A 19,049-nucleotide genomic window follows, 5' to 3' on the forward strand; every position below is an offset into this window, starting at 1 on the left:
CCAGTTTATTCAACGAGGAATTAGAAATACTCTACAATGAAACCTTGAAGATGAAATCTACATTAAACCACATGCCTCCCCTAACTAGGCAGGCTCAGAGGAGCCTCTTCACTGTTGAGAGATGGCGAGTTTCATCAGAAACTTGGACCCTTTCCCCAGAGATGACTGAACCAATAGGTCTCCAGTTGAACCCAACTGCCTTGTACAGGACACCACAGGAGTCATAGATCATGCTGAACTAGTTGCCTGCCTGCTGTTCTCTTTGAGCTATAGGCAGAGCTTCATTCCTCTCTGGCTGAAGGCCAAAGCTCAGCTCTCTGTTTTTCCACTCGCAAGCCACCAATCACTCTTAAATGCCTTGAAGTATGTATCCAATATGCATCTTGCAGTTACCCTGTGACACATGTCACATCTAGCCAGCTTGGTGGAGGAGAGCCGTTTTTTCCACATTCACCAATACACAGTGTGTCTTGTAAAAATCTCTGCGGTGTACTGGCCCATCTCCTCCGAACTACTTACGAACCTTTGTCCCTGCTAATTTCCGTGATCTCTGCAGTCACCGTCCTAGCCCTTCCTCTCTGAGTGCAAGGCAGTTTATGGAGTCTTTCCCCTGCTGCTGTGGTAAGTGGTTTCCATTGGCTGGCTGGTAAAGTGAGCTCCACCCAGAGACTGACTCATTACATCCCCTCGGAAGAGCAGGCCCTGGGATAGCAGCAGTGAAAGGATTCTTTCTGCTAGATGATTGTGCATTCACAATCCACAAAATATAAATAGTGTTAAATACACCTCACAGAACTCCCCAGCACCTCAGTTAGTGTAAAATACTCAGCGCTCCGTTGCACTTCTGCAAATGGTCATAGCTGAATTGAAGTCGAAGATCTTACTTATATGTAGAATATTTCATGCTATTTATTTAGCCTCTACACCCATGGAAAGCAACGGATGATTAGCATCTACTGCATGGCAGCTCAGTCCAAGCAATCCTCCTTCCACCCATCTGACTAGAGTGCCCATCAGGATCATAGCTGTCTAGAGTTCTTCTGCAGGCATTCCCTGGGGGAAACAGCAGCCCAAGGGATTCTAAGTCACCCACTTTCAATCCCAGCATAACACTGCTTTGGGGTCCTAAATGTTCAAACAAGGGTGCCTCAGTGCTTTCTTCCCTTCACCAGGGATGTGGAACAGAACCCATGACAGCTGCATTTCCTACCTAGTGTATGTAGTTTGTATTTTAAATGAGAACTAAACAAAAATTGAAATAATTTTAAATGCAGCTGTGGAATGAACCCATTTTTTGTTTTTCAAAATGTTAGCAACATAATTTTTTTAAATAGGGGAACATAAAAGGCATCAGGCTGACCCTACCTAAACATTCTGGAACCACAGATTCATCTCCACACAGGATTAACACAATCCCTTCTCCTCCTCAGGGCAATACATGGGAGTATAGTTTACGTTTTTTTCCATCGTTTGCATGAGACTAGATGTTGAAGATCCCATGACACCCTGAGAAGGGGGTTTTGTCCTTGTGTCTTAGCCAAACTGTTGCCTTTCTCCCAGTTGGGCAGCATGCTGTGGTCGCCAGAGGCATTTCAGTGGCACTTGCTCCCTCCTGTTTCTGTAGCACCTTGGAATAAAAAGACAAATGTAACCCTTCTACGCCCTTTCCTGACACCTCAGAGTCCAATAAGCTGCTTTCTTTTCCATCCTCACACCATGGCCCCCTCTTCGTTCATGCGGAGATTATTCTTGACCACACACCTGATGCAAGGAGCTGGTTGAAAAGTTTTGAAATTCTTTGAAAGATTTGTGAAAAATGTGCCCATTTTAGGCCAACTCTACTTGCAACTTACAGGCCCTATAGCCGAATGCTTTGAGCAGTGGGTAATTTTGCCACTTATCTGATTGAAAAAAGAGGACTTACCGCCCTTGTGTAAGTAGATACATCAGAAAAGTCAAGCTATCAGGATATTAGCTCAGGGTTGGCTCCTGCAACTTAAACACTGCCTTGTTTGATGTTCCTCCTTTTCTCTTTGCCAGAGAAGATCAGCCCGTGGTTTATTTGCTCCCAAACGCTGTTTGAGATGTGCTATGCAGCCGCCTCGCTCAGGTAAGGAACCTGTATTTTGGCCCCCCACTCCCTTCCCCAAATGTTTTCCCCGGGTGTTGAGAGAGAACCTTTGGAATCACGGTTAAGAAATGATTGGCAGACCTGGAAAAGGAGAAATGTACCAACCACTCAAACATTCAAGAGTCCAGCTAGTACTAAAAAAAAAAAGCTCGCTCTCAACACTCGCAACCTGAAGCTACCACCCAGCACCTACAGTGCATAAATATCACAGTAATGGACAACCTACAACCTCCTTTCCCCTTCCCACCCCAAAATCTAAATTAAGCTTAGCCAAAACATTTTCAGTGCCACCTATCAATGCCCAGGACCTGGTAAATAGATGGTACTGGTGGCTGATCTCCTCCTGTCCATAGACAACAGCCATACTTCCATATTCCATCTTTAGACTCAGTTATAAGCAGCCACAAAGCGCCATCATCTTCCCTGCATTAGTCAATGTCCGCATGGAGGGCATCAGGGGAGAGAACACAAATGGCAGAGCGATCAATATTTACACGACACCTGGCTCTACATTACACCCACAGAGCTTTCTTGGGGCCCAGCCAAGGTCAACACCGGGGTGAAGCTGAATCCAAGGAAGACGGAAGCATATAAAAGAACGTGTCTCCTTCCCTATCATCCATCCCCCTCTGCTGACACTAGCTGCCCTCACGATAGCTCGTTTTGGGGCTCGATTGGACTTCTTACTATTCGATGACAGGATGGCCACAGCTATGAAAAATGCCCATTTCCACCTGTCTGGCCCTAACGAGCCACATCATGTGATCTTGGGCTAAACATTGCAACTGATCTCAGTGACTGTCTTCAGTCTTAGGTAATTCGGACCGGTGGAGAATGCAGCAGCCTATCTACAAACCACTACAGGGTGCCACGAGCACAAGGTCTTAACAGATCGGCTCCTACCCAGGTAGGCTGATTGTCAGAGGTTCAGCGCACGAGCAGCTTCCTCTTGACTTCAGTATGAGTTGCCGAGTGCCAAGCACCTCTTGGAAAAATCAGCTCATTTAGAAGCCTCATTTTAGATTATTTTTTTAAAAATCCGTGGTCAAAGTTACGTAGCAGCAAAGTGCTCAAAAAGGGGGCTAGGCATGCTAGAGAATCCAGATGTACTGAGAGCAGCATTGCTGCTACCCCCGCCCCCCTCCATGGAATGCTCCATTCAGACAGTACTTGTATTTGCTAAACCTCCACCAGACCATGTTCTAACTGAAGTCGTATTTAATATCATCCCACTAGCAAGCAGACTAAGCGTTCTTGCATATCGTATCTTGGCTCTTTGTGTAAGTGAAATCTGATCTTTGCTCTCTCTTTTGCTTACCTCTGCCATAACCACCGAGTAACCTGATACAATTCTTCATGCCCCGAGGAGTAGCTTACATAATGGTTTCATGAAAGCTAAAAGAAGAAATATCAGAATCACAATCCCTGCCCCCTCGCCCCTGAAGTTTCTCTGTGCTGTTTTCAGAAGGGAAAAATAAAAGTGTCAATCATAAAAGTTTGACTATAAATCACTTCTGTATAAGTACAGAAACTCATTCAGGTCTTCCATTTGTGATTCATGAAAGACGTTTGCTGACCACACTGAAATATATGTACTGACGGCACTCAGTCTTCAGATTGCTTTTAAAAAAAACACTAAATTAATCCTCAACGCCCCTGTGAAGCAAGTATTAACTCCATTATGCAGATGAAGAAAACAAAATCAGAGGTTAAAATGGAGAAAGCACGTGTGTCAGGATTTTACCTCTGGAACCTCCAACTCTGAGTTCTGTACAGGATTCACTTTTTGTGCAACAAATGATTTTCTGGTCAGCAGATTTTTGAAAGGTTAATTCTCGTTTGTATCCGCAGTTTTCAAAATTGAAAGTGTATATAAAAAACTATCATTTTTTGCCTCTTGCACCTGCCCCCAAACAGAGGAACGGAAATAACATACTTGCATGTTTACTCACGTTACAAGCACACTAGACCAGATGTTGTAGGTGGGGACATTAGTGGCAACTAAGTGACCCGACCAACTCAAATTTGGCTCAAAATGTACATGGTGTTAAAACAAACCTACAAAATTTAGGACACATTTAAAAAACTACCTGAGTTTTGTTTTTAAACTGACATTCCCTTAGAGTGTTTGCAATTTTAATGGTCTTGACTTTCTATTGCCCAAGCCGAAATGAGATATAGATTAAAAAAAAGTTTGTTTAGTTTTAATAATTGTTTTATCACATAGGTAAAAAAACCCCATGGGATTTTGAAAATCTGTCAGCCATTGACTTACCAATGAATTAAAGATTCATGGAAATTGCTTAATTTCCATGAATTAAGAAATTTAATTCTTAAATTTCCTGTCTAAACAGAAGCTAAAATTCTGAACTTTAGTCACTGATCAGAAGTGTTTCTGATACAGGGAAAATAGAGTGTAATACAATACTTAAGAAAACTAAAATTAGTTTAAGCCAATGCCAGCCTTGTGCAATCTGACATAGCTGGAACACTAACTGGCTAAGAGACAGATTTTGCTGGGAAATCAGCTATGTATTTGATATTATAAAACATGTGTGCAACTGTGGCATCTGCTCACAGCCAGAGTGACGTTACTCCCTTGCCATGTGACACATTAAAAGAGAGTATATAGTGAATTCAAACTTTATTTGCCCTCTTCAGAGGTCTACCAAGAAAAAAAAAGCTAATGAGAGAAGAGGAATCTTTCATTCAAAGCTGAAGGTGGACAGCACCAACATCTTCTGGGTGTTCCACCGCAGTGGGTCTACTGCACAAGAGACTCAAGCATCTCTAGCCATGCCGAGGAATACGAATGTCAGGGTAGGACATGATTAGAGAGTGGCAGGCTGGGTCTAAAATAATCAGGGCCTAGCACGTTTAGAGGCTTGAAGATAAATAGCATGATTTTTATTCAATACACTTACTATTGCTACTGGCAGAGAGCAATCACTTCAACCATGCCTACTAGAAATTGATTACTATAAGAGCTACACTATCATTTCATAAGAGCTTGGACTGAAGTACAACATGGTGTTCAAACAACAAAATTCTCCCGATTCCAGTTCGTTGAAACGGAGAAGTCAACAGAGCACGCCTTTTCTTTATAGGGACATTCATCTTCACTCTTCCCTTTTAATCTTAATGGGACAGAATCCTACCCTGAGTGCCATCATCTGTCACCTGAACAGAGGCATCAGAATCTGGCAGAGTGGTAGAAATCTCTTTTCTATACACTGTTAGACTACACACACTCCTGGTTCTGGACAGTTTCTGAAGGCAATTTAGGGCCAAGTTCCTCACTCATACTCATGTTGAGTTATAGCTCACTGAAATCAGAGGATGGGTATCCCACTGATTAGAGCAGCAGCCTGGGATTCAGGAGACCTGGATCTAATACCCCACTCTGCCTCAGGATTCCCGTGTGACCCTGGGAAAGTAGCCTAATTGCTCGGTGCCTCAGTTCCCTATGTGTAAAATAAGGATAATAGCACTTCCCTACCTCTCAGGGGGGTTGTGAGGATAAATGCATTCAAGTCTGTGAGATGCTCAGATACTACTGTAATGGGAGCTGTAAGCTCCTAAGATGGATAAGAACTGGGCTGCTTGTTGAGCAAGATATGGGCCAAAATGAGGGTGAGTGACAGAATCTGGCCCTTAGTAAGTAGAAGAGATACCATGCTTTAGACTGCCACACGTGTGTTCACATTCAGTTTAATACCAAATGCAACGCACCTGATAGTTTAAACATTTAAATTGCACTGGAAAGGCAAAAAAATTATACCTGCAACTTGAAATCAGCATGGAACTGATACTGCTGAAATACTGAAACAAGGAAGCAATAATTCAACCAAATAAGGGATAATTCTCTTCTGCTGTTGTTGCACTTGTGAATATTTAAGAAGGGAAATAAATTTATCTTAGATGTGCTCGGAACAGAGAATTTCTCAATTATTCTGACTATTTGCTCTCAGATGTTACTAGTCCAACAACAACTTTTCTGAAGTTTGGTCGGCCATTGCTGCTTTTTAAAGATTATGTGTAAAATTAGCAATGAATGAGAGGTAAAAAGATTCTTTCCATGTGAAGTCATCTAAACTAAAGAGTGAAGAAATTTGAAAAAAAGACTATTCACTTAGAAAGCACCTGAGCTAAGTTAGACAATTATAGTTTCACAAAACCATGAAGACAGTAAAATCAGAAAACATTCAAGTTAATGGAAACAAGTCTTTATTAAGTAACTTTTAATATCAGAAAAATAAAACTCTTATAATTCTCTTTACAGCAAATATATAATATCAGTGCTTTGGCCATCATAAGTTAAAGGCCCTTTATCATAAAATATATGGTTTTTAAACTTTACTCAAATTGAATTTATAATCCCTATGACTTCCCTACATATACATAACAAAAAGTGTAGTAAAATTAGCAAATACTAAACTATATTGATAGTTTGTCATTGTTAGTTTGTGGTCTATAGAAATAGTACACGCACCTAGTATCTGTCAATTCCTTGGCTTATCAGTCGCGGTGTACAATGCAATAAAATACAAAATACATGCTTGGTGAACATTTGTTCATATCTACAAGACTGCAGCTAAAGATTAGGTTTCAATACTGACATTTAACTATTCTACAAGCAATTAGCATTAAAGTTATGCATTACATCATAATATGCCATCAAGGCAATTCTTATACTGAAAAAATCGTAAAATAAAAACCATTATTTGTAAACTTTTATACGAAATGTAACTCTTCAAGTGGAAATAAAAAATAAAATTTCTGTATATTTACTAGTTCAATACATAGAATTTGTTTTGCTATACTGAGGAAAAAAAGCTTTTTGTGTCTTGGGAAAATAATGCTAAAAAAAATAGAAAATTCCACTAGAACTCCACTTTGTGTGTGTGTGTGTGGTTTTTTTTTCATATGCCAGCACAGATTTGGGAACATACTGAGGATGAAGAAGCTAGAGACATCCACAGGTTGAAATGTAAGCAGCACATTCAAAAGACATTTTTCCTTATGATTTGAAACACATTTTTGAAATGAAGTAAAATGATTGCAGGGCCATGGTCACAGCTGCTTTCATGAATTATACAAGAGTACATACACGCCTCCCCCCTTCTTCCTTTACATTACTAAAATAAAATATATATATATTTATATAACGTGCAAGACATGTATGGATTGAACATAAAAATGCTTCACATTTTGAACGATATATTCTCTAAAATGTAATTTAAGAACAGCTTGATTGGACTAGTGAATGGAATGTTAGCATCCTCACTATCAGCCAAAGTATGTGCACCCCAAAGCCCTTACTGAAATGAGATCAAGCCACAGGAAGGCTATTCCACATTACATTAAGAAAAGCAATGGGTAGGAATTCACGATTAAGGAGACCAAATCATTCCTGATCCTCTCAACATACCATTGTTAACGAACTGGATGAGATGAAGGTCAATTTGGCAGTCCCTCCCCCATAATTAACAGTGATCTATTTAAAACTGCCAACAACCTTACCCATTCAAAAGAATTAAACTAGGCATTAAAAAGTTATTTGCAATACTGAAGAATTAGGCGTAAGTTGTTGTAAGGTAAAAAAAAATAAAATAAAACCCAAACCCTGTTTCAAAAAACTGGCAGTGTAAAGAAGGCAGCACTGGAAGTGTTTGATACATCAGTAATACCATGAACCTCGCACAGCAGACTAATTCTCTCTTTAAGCTCTGAGGGTCATTGCCTCCAGAATATAGAAGTTACCAACATTTTAACACAGATCACTGGGCAAGTCTGTAAGATGAATTTGTTTTCTTGGTTGTGAAATTGATTAAAGTTTCCCCCCCCACTGTGCCTTAGTCTTATACCAGATGTGTCTCTGCTAAATATGCCATCTGTTTAAACCACACTGGACAGAGACCATCTAGGTTTAGTGTTACCGTAGCAGCCTTTTAGAAAGTATAAATTTTCTAACAACTTTAGCCTAATCCCAAGAAAGCCCAATAACAGTCAGAATTAATTAGGAAGTTTACTGGGGAAGGAGGGGGCACCATAACACCCATGCCTTTAAGAGTTTAAAAAGTCCATATATAATATCTATATATATTTAAGAGTGAATTTGGATTGCCTGAGTAACAGCTGTCTGGCAAACTGGACATGATGGTGTTTCTTTTTCACAGATCTTGTTGGCACATTCCATACAGAAGAGATTATGGCCACACGGAACTAGGGCAGCAATAACTTCATTCTCAAAGCATATCACACAGTCATGCTTTCGTCTAGACTCAGGCGGTGAACTGGACGTGGAACCACCATTGGAAGAGGAGTAGCTGTTGGTACCATTAGAAAAAGCAGGGATGTATATTGGAAGGCCAGCTTGATTGCATGTATTGGGTGGGTCACTTCTTACTCTCCTAGCAAGTGGATGTTCCAGAGTTTCAGGAAACGTAGGTGACAGACGAGGAGTGGATGGCTGACTCCCTCGACGCTGAGTCTTCATGTTACCAGTAGGGTCGCTACCAAAGCCAGAGAGTGGGTTTACTGGTTCAAAAGGGGTCCAGATGGTTTGGGAAGGCGTTGGTAAGGGGTCATATGCAGGAGAGTCAACTGCAAGATCTTCTGTGCCCACCGAAGGCAACGTTTCTCCAAACCAAAAGTTTCCTGTGCTGAATGGACTTGTTGGGCTGAAGTCAGCCAATCTATTGCTTCCAAAATAGGAATCAGTGGAGCCACTTCCTAAGGAGCTGGAGCTGTCATTTCTATAATTAGAAATCATTCGGGTGCGGCTAGAAGGAACAGGATTGGAAGTAAGCCAAGCAGATCCAAGAGTGCCTCCTTCAAAGCTCACATCTGTACCATTGTAATGGAAATCATTTTCTTCATTCAGCTCAATGTAGTTTCCAGTGCGCATGGCAATATGCATTTCTATTTCTTCACGCGCACGGTCTACATTTTCAGGCATACCTGTAACCTCAAAAACTGGCTCTTTGTCTCTGCTGGGAGTGACTATGTATGTGTGTGTCTGCTGCTGAATTCTTTTGATGGTCGCTCCTTTGGGTCCAACCACTAGCCCAACTACACGGTAAGGCACCCTGACTTGGACTGTCGTCTGACCAGGTAGGTTGGGAGTACATGGCAAGCCGCCCAGAGCAGGACCATTTTTGTTGCGGGACGCTCTGATCATGGAGAAGTGTTCGGCAGCTGAAAGAATTTCCCTTTTGGCCATGGCTACATCCTCTTTTCGTCCAGTGACAACAAAAATGGGTTCTTCTCCACGAACAGGGGTCTTAATGTAAGTATTCGTCTTGGCCCTCAGTGCTTTTATTTTGCAACCTGTTTAGAAGAAAGAAACACATGTTTAGTAAAGAGTCTGATTTTAGAAAACCACAAGAAAACAGTCTCCTGTTTTAAATTGTTTGCAAGCGTCAAAGAACTGCAAGGGTGAAACTTGAAGCCACCTGTTCCTCTCACAAAACGAGTCAGTGAAAGCAGCAAAAGCTTCTCTCTGAATTATTTCCATTCTCATCTGTGATGACCACAAGGGTGGACTAACATTCTGTGCAGTAACATTATTCAACTGATTAAGAAAAAAAAATCACTTTAAAAAGTGTTTTTACATTAAGTTTTAATACCAGAATCTATTGTCAAGGGAACTCCTTCTAGTGCTCAGTTTATTCTTTGAGGCAGTGTTATTTCCATAGGTTTTTGGTTTTTTAAAAAACACATTATTATAGACAGCACCTTTCCAATGTTCCCCAGAGAGCAAAGTGAAACTAAACTAACAGATATATCTGAGAGTTGTACGTGATGCACTAAAAGTTCATATCCTCGAGCGTGGTGTTTACAGCACCAACATGCATTTCATGGGCTATCAGTTCTACTGACAAAAACAATCTTCTATGAGGAGCCAACATTTAAGATTAAAAGAAAAGAAATTCAGTTACTTAGTTTCATGCTACGGGTTCATCTGTGACAAAGTTGGGGAGAAAAAAAAAAAAAAAGGTAGAATTTTTGCTACTCAGCTGTTCAGTCCAACTCTTTTCAGCTCTGTTTTCGTCAACTGCTTTGTGATGAATCTTCAATGTTACCAATAGTGGTAGTAACAGTGGGAACACCAGTGTAGGGCAGATGCTGGCAGACTTTCACTGCCATGTCAATTAGGCCTATGTAACACACTGGCAGCCACCTGCAGACTTGTCTACAACCGTACTCCACGAGTTGTTTAAAAAAAAACAAACAAACAACAAACTTTAGATAAATGCCCTCACATCACAAAGCAAAAGCCAGGTACAGGTGGCTCAGCCACCACATGGCACTTGATACATTTATGGGCACCCTGGAAATTAACTAGAATTGTATGTTTCCCTCAGTCATTTCAAGATGCATGCTGAACACCTGGCATGATCAAGCAAACCGATGAAAACACAAACAAGGCACACCAGCACGCATTAACACACTCCACTGACTCTCTCTCTCCTCCCCCCACATCCCCTCCTCAGAAGTGCTCAGTACGGACAAGTCAAACATTACTGACAGGAGTTCGGAAACAGAAAACACACATACTATGAGCTACAGATAATTTCATTAACATCCTCCAAATACGACGTTTACCAAGGAGTGTCCTCATTACCAACGAGTACTGGTATAATTTATGCTTTTCTCTTGCCTCATATGATAACTGGAGACTTCCCTATCAACCTGTTGAATAATAGTCTGCCAGAGTTTTCATCATACATAATTTGGTATAATCTTTGTACATTAGGTGCTTGCTGGGAATTTTCAGGCTGTATTTACATGATGTGTGCTGAAGGAGTAGAAATGAGTAATTTAAGCAGCTTTGCACTTCTACAATTCAAAGCCAAAACTGTAATTTTGAGGACATAATGGCTGGAAGGTCTCTTCCGAAGATATCGGAGGATTTTTAGCATGTTGCACACACAAGCAACTTGAACTCAGGTTGCACATCATCAGGACCCAAAAGAAGCAAACAGACTGGGTCAGTGATCTGCAAAAGTTCTGTATGACCAGGGTACGTCTCCACTGCAGCTGGGGGCAAGCCTCTTAGCCCAGATCGACAGACTCGCACTAGCAGAGCTTAAGCTGGTGCAATAAAAATAGCAGCGTGGACATTGCTACGCGGGCTACAGCTCCGACCCCCTACGTTTGAAAGCCCAAGCCACAAACAGTCACGCTGCTATTTTTAGAGTGGTAGCTCCAGCCCCACTAGTGTACGTCTGTCTACCCGGGCTGGGAGGCTCACGCTCGCAGCTGCAATGTAAACGTACCTAAAGGGGGCCCAACTTTAACATTAGTTGCTGAACAACCATAGAAAAAAATCCAAAGGGCATCTCAGCATGGGAAACTATCAGCTTAACCACCCAAACTGTCATTACTTACTACTGTTTCAGGTAACACTTCTGATGATTAGAATCAGGAGTGTGCGTGTGTGAGCGCGCACGTGGGGGCGTCATAACCTATTGTGGCTCCTCTGCAGATCTTAGCAAGGAGTTTAGGCACTAAGAGGATGTCTACATGGGGGTAAAAAGCCTGCAGCTGACCTGAGTCAGCTGACTCTGGCTTGAAGGACTTGGGCCTAAAAATGTCTGTGTTCAGGCTTAGGCTGGAGCCCGAGCTCCCAGACCATGCAAGGGTGGAGGGTCCTGGAACTTGGGCTCCAGTTTGACCCAGAACATCTACATAGTAAATTTTAGCCCCCCAGGTCAGCTGCTCGTGCCCTCAAGCTTTTATCACCAGGGAGCTCTACCCTAGGCAGCCCAGAAATCAGACAGGTGAGAAGACGACAGGTACAAACAGTGTGGGTCTGGACTGGGCCCAACTGCTCTCCTTTGCACAACAGGCCCCTCATTGCCAGCAGGAAGCCAAAATAACCTTATAAAAGGCTCTTTAAAATGATTTTAAATGGATTTTCGATCAAATATTCCAGGCTATACTATGTAGAAGGGAAAAGGAAATTTTACAATTGCAGAAAAGGAAATTTTACAAAGTTAGCAAACCACTCTTCCCCGCCCCCAAAATGAAGCTGACATGTCCCTTTCATTTACTTTATAAAGAAAGATTTTATGCAAATGATTTGGGAGTGGAGCCTGCTAATATTCAAATCCATTTAGTAGGACAACTGTCACCAGCAATTGAGTGGGAAGACCAAGAAAAAGTCAGATGTCACAAACATTATGAGAAGTTTTGAGAATCAGCTTTTGGAGAGAGGCTCAATTTCACTACGAACAACATTAATGTATGATTCAGCTCCCAATATAGGTAATTTCCTCTTCTCCCTCCACACCCTGGATTGTGCTGTGGGATTCTCACTCGGATTAAGTGCCCAGCCTGCCTGCCCTTTGGCTTTTGATGTCATCACAAGCACTAAGTTGACAAAGTAACATGAAATTTGCCTTTGAGGCTAAACTGTGAGCCCCAATATGCTGCTGCTGAGCTTTTCAATACAGTAAAGCCTTGTTTACACTGGAATACCCCCAAATGAAGTCTCACCCCCGCCCCCAATGTGCACCAATTATGGCCCAAACGCAAAAAATTACTTTCATTTCTTTCAGTCCACTTGGGTAACTGATACTATGTCCTTATTTCATAGAGGGTATGAAACATGAACATTTAAAGAAAGCCTTAAACACTTTAGAGTGGATCTGGCATAAAGTTTGATTTAAAATGGGAGATTTGAGCCTACTAAATACTGGTTTCTATAGTGCTTTACCAATCTGAAGAAGTTTTCCATTCAAAACAAGTTTCCCTGGTAGCTAGTCTTCTGTCTCAATACCAAAGCCCTGCTAACTGCAGTGTCACACTTGTCATTTCAGCTGAAAAATCCTAAAATGTTGCTTTTAATAAACTTCAGTCCCAGTACAATTCACATGGTAAGAAAGGTTTCACAAGATGTTAACACTCAGAATGGTGCACTGACCAAGAGGAGTATGGCTTTCTTTTAAGATATGACTCACCAGTCTAGAAAGCAAAGCCTTCGATCTGCCTCGACTTGCAAAAAGTGATAGAACAATACCTGTTTAGACATTTAAAAATTGGCTTCACAAGAAAACTGTTTCCACCGACTCCAAGGTCAACTCTCAAACTTTATCTGAAGGATAGAAAGAACTGCCACTGAAGGAAATCACCACGACACCTGAGACCTATGAAAGTATCAATCAATACCTACTCAGTTTAGTTTGCAAGGAGTGCTGGAAGACATGCATAACAGACTACTGTAAAAGGCAGCCATGTCAAAACAAGATCATCAACCTCATTATATAGTTCCATTAGTATGACTTTTCTATTTGTTTTTACTCAGCTGTTTTGGCTTCCTACTCTCTATTAGTCACTGCACAGGTGATGATGCACAGTGTGGCTGATAGCATTTCCTTGTACAGTGTGCTGTATCTGAACACGGTGCCTCCAGTCTGACATGGAATCATTGAGCTATTAAGAGTCACATGGCCACTGAACAAATCAAGAGGTTTCTCAGCCTCGAGTCAGAGACAAAAACGCATAGATACAAAGAGAAATCCTCCACTCCCCATGGTGTCTCCAGATTATTATATACAGTAGATATGCTGATGCAAGACAACGTAGACTATCCCGGTAACAGATGTGAACAAACATGAACAGTGAAGTCTGATAGCCACGGAGTACTGTCTTGTTTTAGACTGAGGCCTGGTCAACACTTAAAAATTAGACTGATCTACCTACTTTGCCCAGGGCTGTGAAAAACTTCACATCCTCAGCACCATAGTTAGGTTGACCTAACCCATGCTATAGACATAGCTAGGTTGACAGAAGAATTCTTCCACCGACCTAGCTACCACTTCTTGGAGAGGTGGATTAACTACAGGGAAAATACCCCTTCCACTGACACTGTGCTGCTGTAGTGTAGATGTACCCATTACCTGAATGGTTCCACTGATTTTAAATGGGCCTACACCTGTGCTTAACTTTACGACGGAGTAAGGCATGATAAACTAAATGTAGACTGCCATAATTGTTGGCAAGGGGTGAGTTTGGTTTTTTTCAACTGACATAGTTATGCCAGTAAAAGTCTATTATAGATGCTATTAAATCAGTATAAGGTATTTTTATACTGGAATAGCTTATTTTGCTTTGCTGAACACGAATAAAGCTATACCTGTATAAGACCTTTTATACATGTGTAACTGAAGATTTGTCTACATGACGGAGTAATGCACTCTTCAGAGGTACGATTTCTAAAGCCCACTAACGAGCTGTACATTAACTGGTCCATGCAGACCTGGCTAGTATGCACTAAATATTCCCTAGTGCACTTTAACATGGTGCTTTCACGCTACATTAAAGTGTGCTATGGAACTTTTAGTGTGCACCAGCAAAGTCAACACGGACCAATTAACGTGCAGCATGTTAGCGCGATTTAGAAATCACACCCCTTCATGTGCATTGCCATACTGCGTAGACAAGCGCTAAGATTCCACCCCATATTTAACAAGTGTATACAATGCCCAAGTCTTGGAAGGATTGGAGCCTTAACTATTCACGGATTGGTTTATGCAGGTCATATACAAAGAAACGTGTTAAGGCTGAAGTTCTAAAGCTGATACTCCCAGTATTCTGGCTTTCCTTGGTTCGTCTCATTTTCAAACCTTCTCCCCATTTTTCTTAAAAGACAGACTTGTCTGACCAGAAATTTTATAAGCTCTAGGTATTGTACTTACCCAAGAAACTTAATTACCTGCTTTAGAGCTATTCTTATCTCTCAAGTAAGCATGTGTTTAGGCTCAAATAAATATCTGAAGGACAAAACAGGTCTTTGGCTATATAAACATTCTTAAAGCCTAAAAACAGATTTGGCATGTGTGTTAGTTTATCAGCTAGGGCTGGGTGGCTATTACAAACATGAGTTTAAGAAGAAAAATGTAATGCCAGAAACTTGGCTAACCCTAGTGGCTTCAAGCTGCCTGACCTAGTTAGTTTTCTCCATGTTTTTTGTATTTAAAATGTACATATATTTACAAAATACAACCCAGGTCACATAAGAAGAGAGTACAATTGTTTGGCTCATAAATGGGGAGGGAAGGTGATTTGTGATAAATAAAACTGTCAGAATTATATTAAGAACCTCCTTATTTATTCCATGCAATCTATCATTATGTCTTTTTAGAGGGCAAGGATTATTTTCTAGTAACAGCTCCTTCCAAGATGTTGTGTGTTCATGCCTACCAGGTTCTGTCACTGTAGATAGGGCCCCTCCAGATTCAGAACTGATATATGTACCTACCAATTTTACAGAGCTTTTATTTGTTCAGATCTGAATCTCAAAATATGGGTGTAGAGCAGAGATGTCTCAACTGTACTATAGCTACAGTGATGCCTATGAAAAAGCATAGGACAGCCAAACAAATTTTAAAGATATATCAAGTTTCCACTTGTGGCTTCAAGTCTTTTTTTTTTTTTTTTTTTTTTAAACTAGTTGAGGAGAAAAAACTGATGTTCTGAAATGGAAGAGTTGAAATGGTTGCACTAATGCTCTATACAGTTCTAATCTTTAGTTAATAGGCAATAATAACCATGTCAGATTGAGGTCTGACTTATGGACTTTGACATCATAAACTAGATGAGACAAACTGTTAAGATGCTAAGTTTCATGCTCCTAGCTTTAGAAGGGGAAAACTCCACACTGACTTGATAAAGAGCCCCTACTCATGCAGTCAAACACTGAGGCTTGGTCTACACTTAAATATTCTATCGACCTAGCTATGTTGCTCACGGTTGTGAAAAATTATGTGCCCTGAGCATTGTAATTCAGTCAACCTAACCCCTGATGTAGACACAGGTAAGCTGACCAGCTACTGCCTACTGAAAAGGTGGATTAATTCCCTTGACAGAAAAACAGCTTCTATCAATGTAGGAAGTGTCTACATATGCCACTGCAGTGCCATAGCTATGCCACTGTAATGCAGACACACTCATACACATTAAGGAAGGAACTGCAGTTCCAATTTACCTCAATGCTTTCCTTTTATTGAAACTAAAGTGACTCCACCAAAGTGATTCTTCAGAAGTTGGAATCAAGCATGGATCTGCAGAGGCAATATAGTCAAAGAATACTTACTGTTAAGTAATCTTTCCCTCCTTTCATATGATCTCAGAACAACCCCAATGATGGGTGATTAAGAAGCAATCACTATACAGGAGCATGGTGAACATAAGAACCGCCATACTGGGTGAGACTAATGGTCCATCTAGCCCAGTATGCGGTCTTCCAACAGTGGCCGATGCCAGGTGCTTCACAGAGAATGAACAGAACAGGTAATCAAAATGTGATCCATCCCGTCACCCATTCCCAGCTTCTGGCAAACAAAGACTAGGGACACTTCAGAGCATGGTTTTGCATCCCTGTCCATCCTAACTAATAGTCACTGATGGACCTATCCTCCATGAACTCATCTAGTTCTTTTCTGAACCCAGCTATACTTTTGACCTTCACAATATCCCCTTGCAATGAGTTCCACAGGTTGACTGTGCGTTGTGTGAAGAAGTACTTATTTTTGTTTGTTTTAAACCAGCTGCCTATTAATTTCATTGGATGACACCAATGGAGGGGCTATGTTATGTAAAGGGGTAAGTAACACTGCCGTATTAATTTTCTCCATACCATTCATGATTTTATAGGACCTCTATCAGATCCTCCCTTAATTGTCTGTTTTCCAAACTGAATAGTCCTAGTATTTTTATTCTCTCCTCCTATGGAAGCTGTTCCATACCCGCAAACATTCTTTTTGCCTTCTTGTACCTTTTCCAAATCTAATATATCTTTTTTGAGATGGGGTGACCAGAATGCACACAGTATTCAAGGTGTAGGTGTACCATTGTTTTATATAGTGGCTTTATGATATTTTCTGTCTATCCCTTTCCTAATGGCTCCTAACACAGTTAGCTTTTTTGATTGCTGCCGCACATTGAGTGGATGTTTTCAGAGAACTGTCCATAATGATGCCAAGATCACTTTTCTTGAGTGGTAATAGCTAATTTAGACCCCATCATTTTGTATATATGGTTGGGCTTATTTTTTCCATTGTGCATTACTTTGCATTTATCAACACTGAATTTCCATTCGCCATTTTGTTGCCTAGTCACTCAGTTGTGTGAGATCCCTTTGAAACTCCTCACAGTCTGCTTTGGCCTTAACTGTCCTGAGTAATTTTGTATTATCTGCAAACTTTGCCACCTCCCTGTTTACACTTTTTACCAGATCACTTGTGAGTAAGTTGAAGAGCATTGGTCTCACTACAGATCCCTAGTGGAACACTGCTATTTACCTCTCCATTCTGAAAACTTAACATTTATTCCTGCCCTGTTTCCTGTCTTTTAACCAGCTACTGATCCACAAGAGGACATTCTTCCTTATCCCTTGGTGAGGGACCTTGTCAAAGGCTTTCTGAAAATCCAAGTACATGCACTGACTAGATCAACCCTTGTTCACATGCTTGTTGTTAACTCCCTCAAAGCATTCTAATAAAATGGGTAAGGCATGATTTCCCTCTACCAAAGCCGAGTTGACTCTTACCCAACATATTGTGCTGATCTATGAGTCTGATAATTCTGTTCTTTACTATAGTTTCAACCAATCTGCCTGGTACTGAAGTTAGTCCTTTAATTGCCAGGATCACCTCTGGAGCCTTTTAAAAAAAAATTAAATTAAAAAAAAAAAATTCAGTGTTACATTAGCTATTCGCCAGCCATCTGGTACAGAAGCTAATTTAAGGGATCGGTTACACACCACAGTTAGTAGTTCTGCAATTTTATATTTGAGTTCCTTCAGAACTCTTGGATGAATACCATCTGGTCCCGGTGACTTAGTACTGTTTAATTTATCAATTTGTACCCAAACCACCTCTTCTGACACCTCAATCTGGGACAGTTCCTCAGATCTGTCACCTAAAAAGGAATGGCTCAGGTGTGGAACTCTCCTCACATCCTGTGCAATGAAGACTGATGCAAAGAATTCATTTAGCTTCTCCGCAATGGCTCTGTCTTCCCCGAGTGCTCCATCAGCACCTCAATAATCCAGTGGCCCCACTGGTTGTTTGGCAAGCTTCCTGCTTCTGATGGTACTTAACATTTTTTGCTCTTAGTTTCTGTGGCTTTTGCTATTTGCTCTTCAAATTCTTTTTTGGCCTGCTTAATTATACTTTACACTAGGACTTCCCAGAATTTATGCTCCTTTCCATTATCCTCAGTAGGATTTAACCTCCAATTTTTAAAGGATGCCTTTTTGCCTATAACCGCCTCTTTTACTCTGTTTAGCCATGGTGGCATTTTTTGGTCTTTTTTTTTTTTTTTTAATTGGGGTATACATTTAATTTGAGACTTTATGTTGTTTTAAAAAATGTTTCCATGCAGCTTGCATGCATTTCAGTTGTGACTGTTCCTTTTAATTTCCATTTGTCTAGCTTCCTCATCTTTGTGTAGTTCCTCTTTTTGGAGTTAAATGCAACTATGATGGCCTTTAGTATTTGCCCTGTGCCCACCACAAGTATAGTAAGTTTAATTACATTAGGGTTGCTGTTACCGAGGGGTTCAGCTATATTCACCTCTTGGACCAGATCTTGTATGCCATGTAGGACTAAATCAAGAATTGCCTCTCCCCTTGTGGGTTCCAGGACTAGCTACTCCAAGAAGCAGTCATTAATGGTATCTAGAAATTTTACCTCTGCATCCCATCCTTAGGTGACATGTACCCAGTCAAAAAGGTAATAGATGAAACTGCTCATTACTGAGTTTCCTTTTTATAGTCTCTCTAATCTCCCGGAGCATTTCACAAGGACCATCACCAACTTGGTCAGATGGTTGGCAATATATTCCTACTGCTATAGTCTTATTACTCAAGCATGGAATTTCTATCCATAGAGATTCTATGGTAGTT

The 19,049-nt window shown here is 40.9% G+C and overlaps 1 protein-coding gene across 1 annotated transcript in view; it reads right to left on the bottom strand.

Annotated features, from left to right (window-relative positions):
* Positions 1–6,347: 6,347 nt before the first annotated feature.
* MEX3C (mex-3 RNA binding family member C) overlaps positions 6,348–19,049 on the bottom strand; it is a 30,264-nt gene continuing 17,562 nt past the window's right edge. The window contains exon 2 of the mRNA XM_067545410.1: positions 6,348–9,463. Coding sequence (XP_067401511.1) covers positions 8,238–9,463 — 1,226 coding nt within the window. The 3' untranslated portion in view covers positions 6,348–8,237. The remainder of the gene's footprint in view (positions 9,464–19,049) is intronic.

This window comes from Emydura macquarii, unplaced genomic scaffold (assembly GCF_026122565.2).
Source record: "Emydura macquarii macquarii isolate MOO-44397 ecotype Brisbane River unplaced genomic scaffold, CSIRO-AGI_Emac_v2 contig_1045, whole genome shotgun sequence".
In the NCBI taxonomy this organism is placed as follows: Eukaryota; Metazoa; Chordata; order Testudines; family Chelidae; genus Emydura; species Emydura macquarii.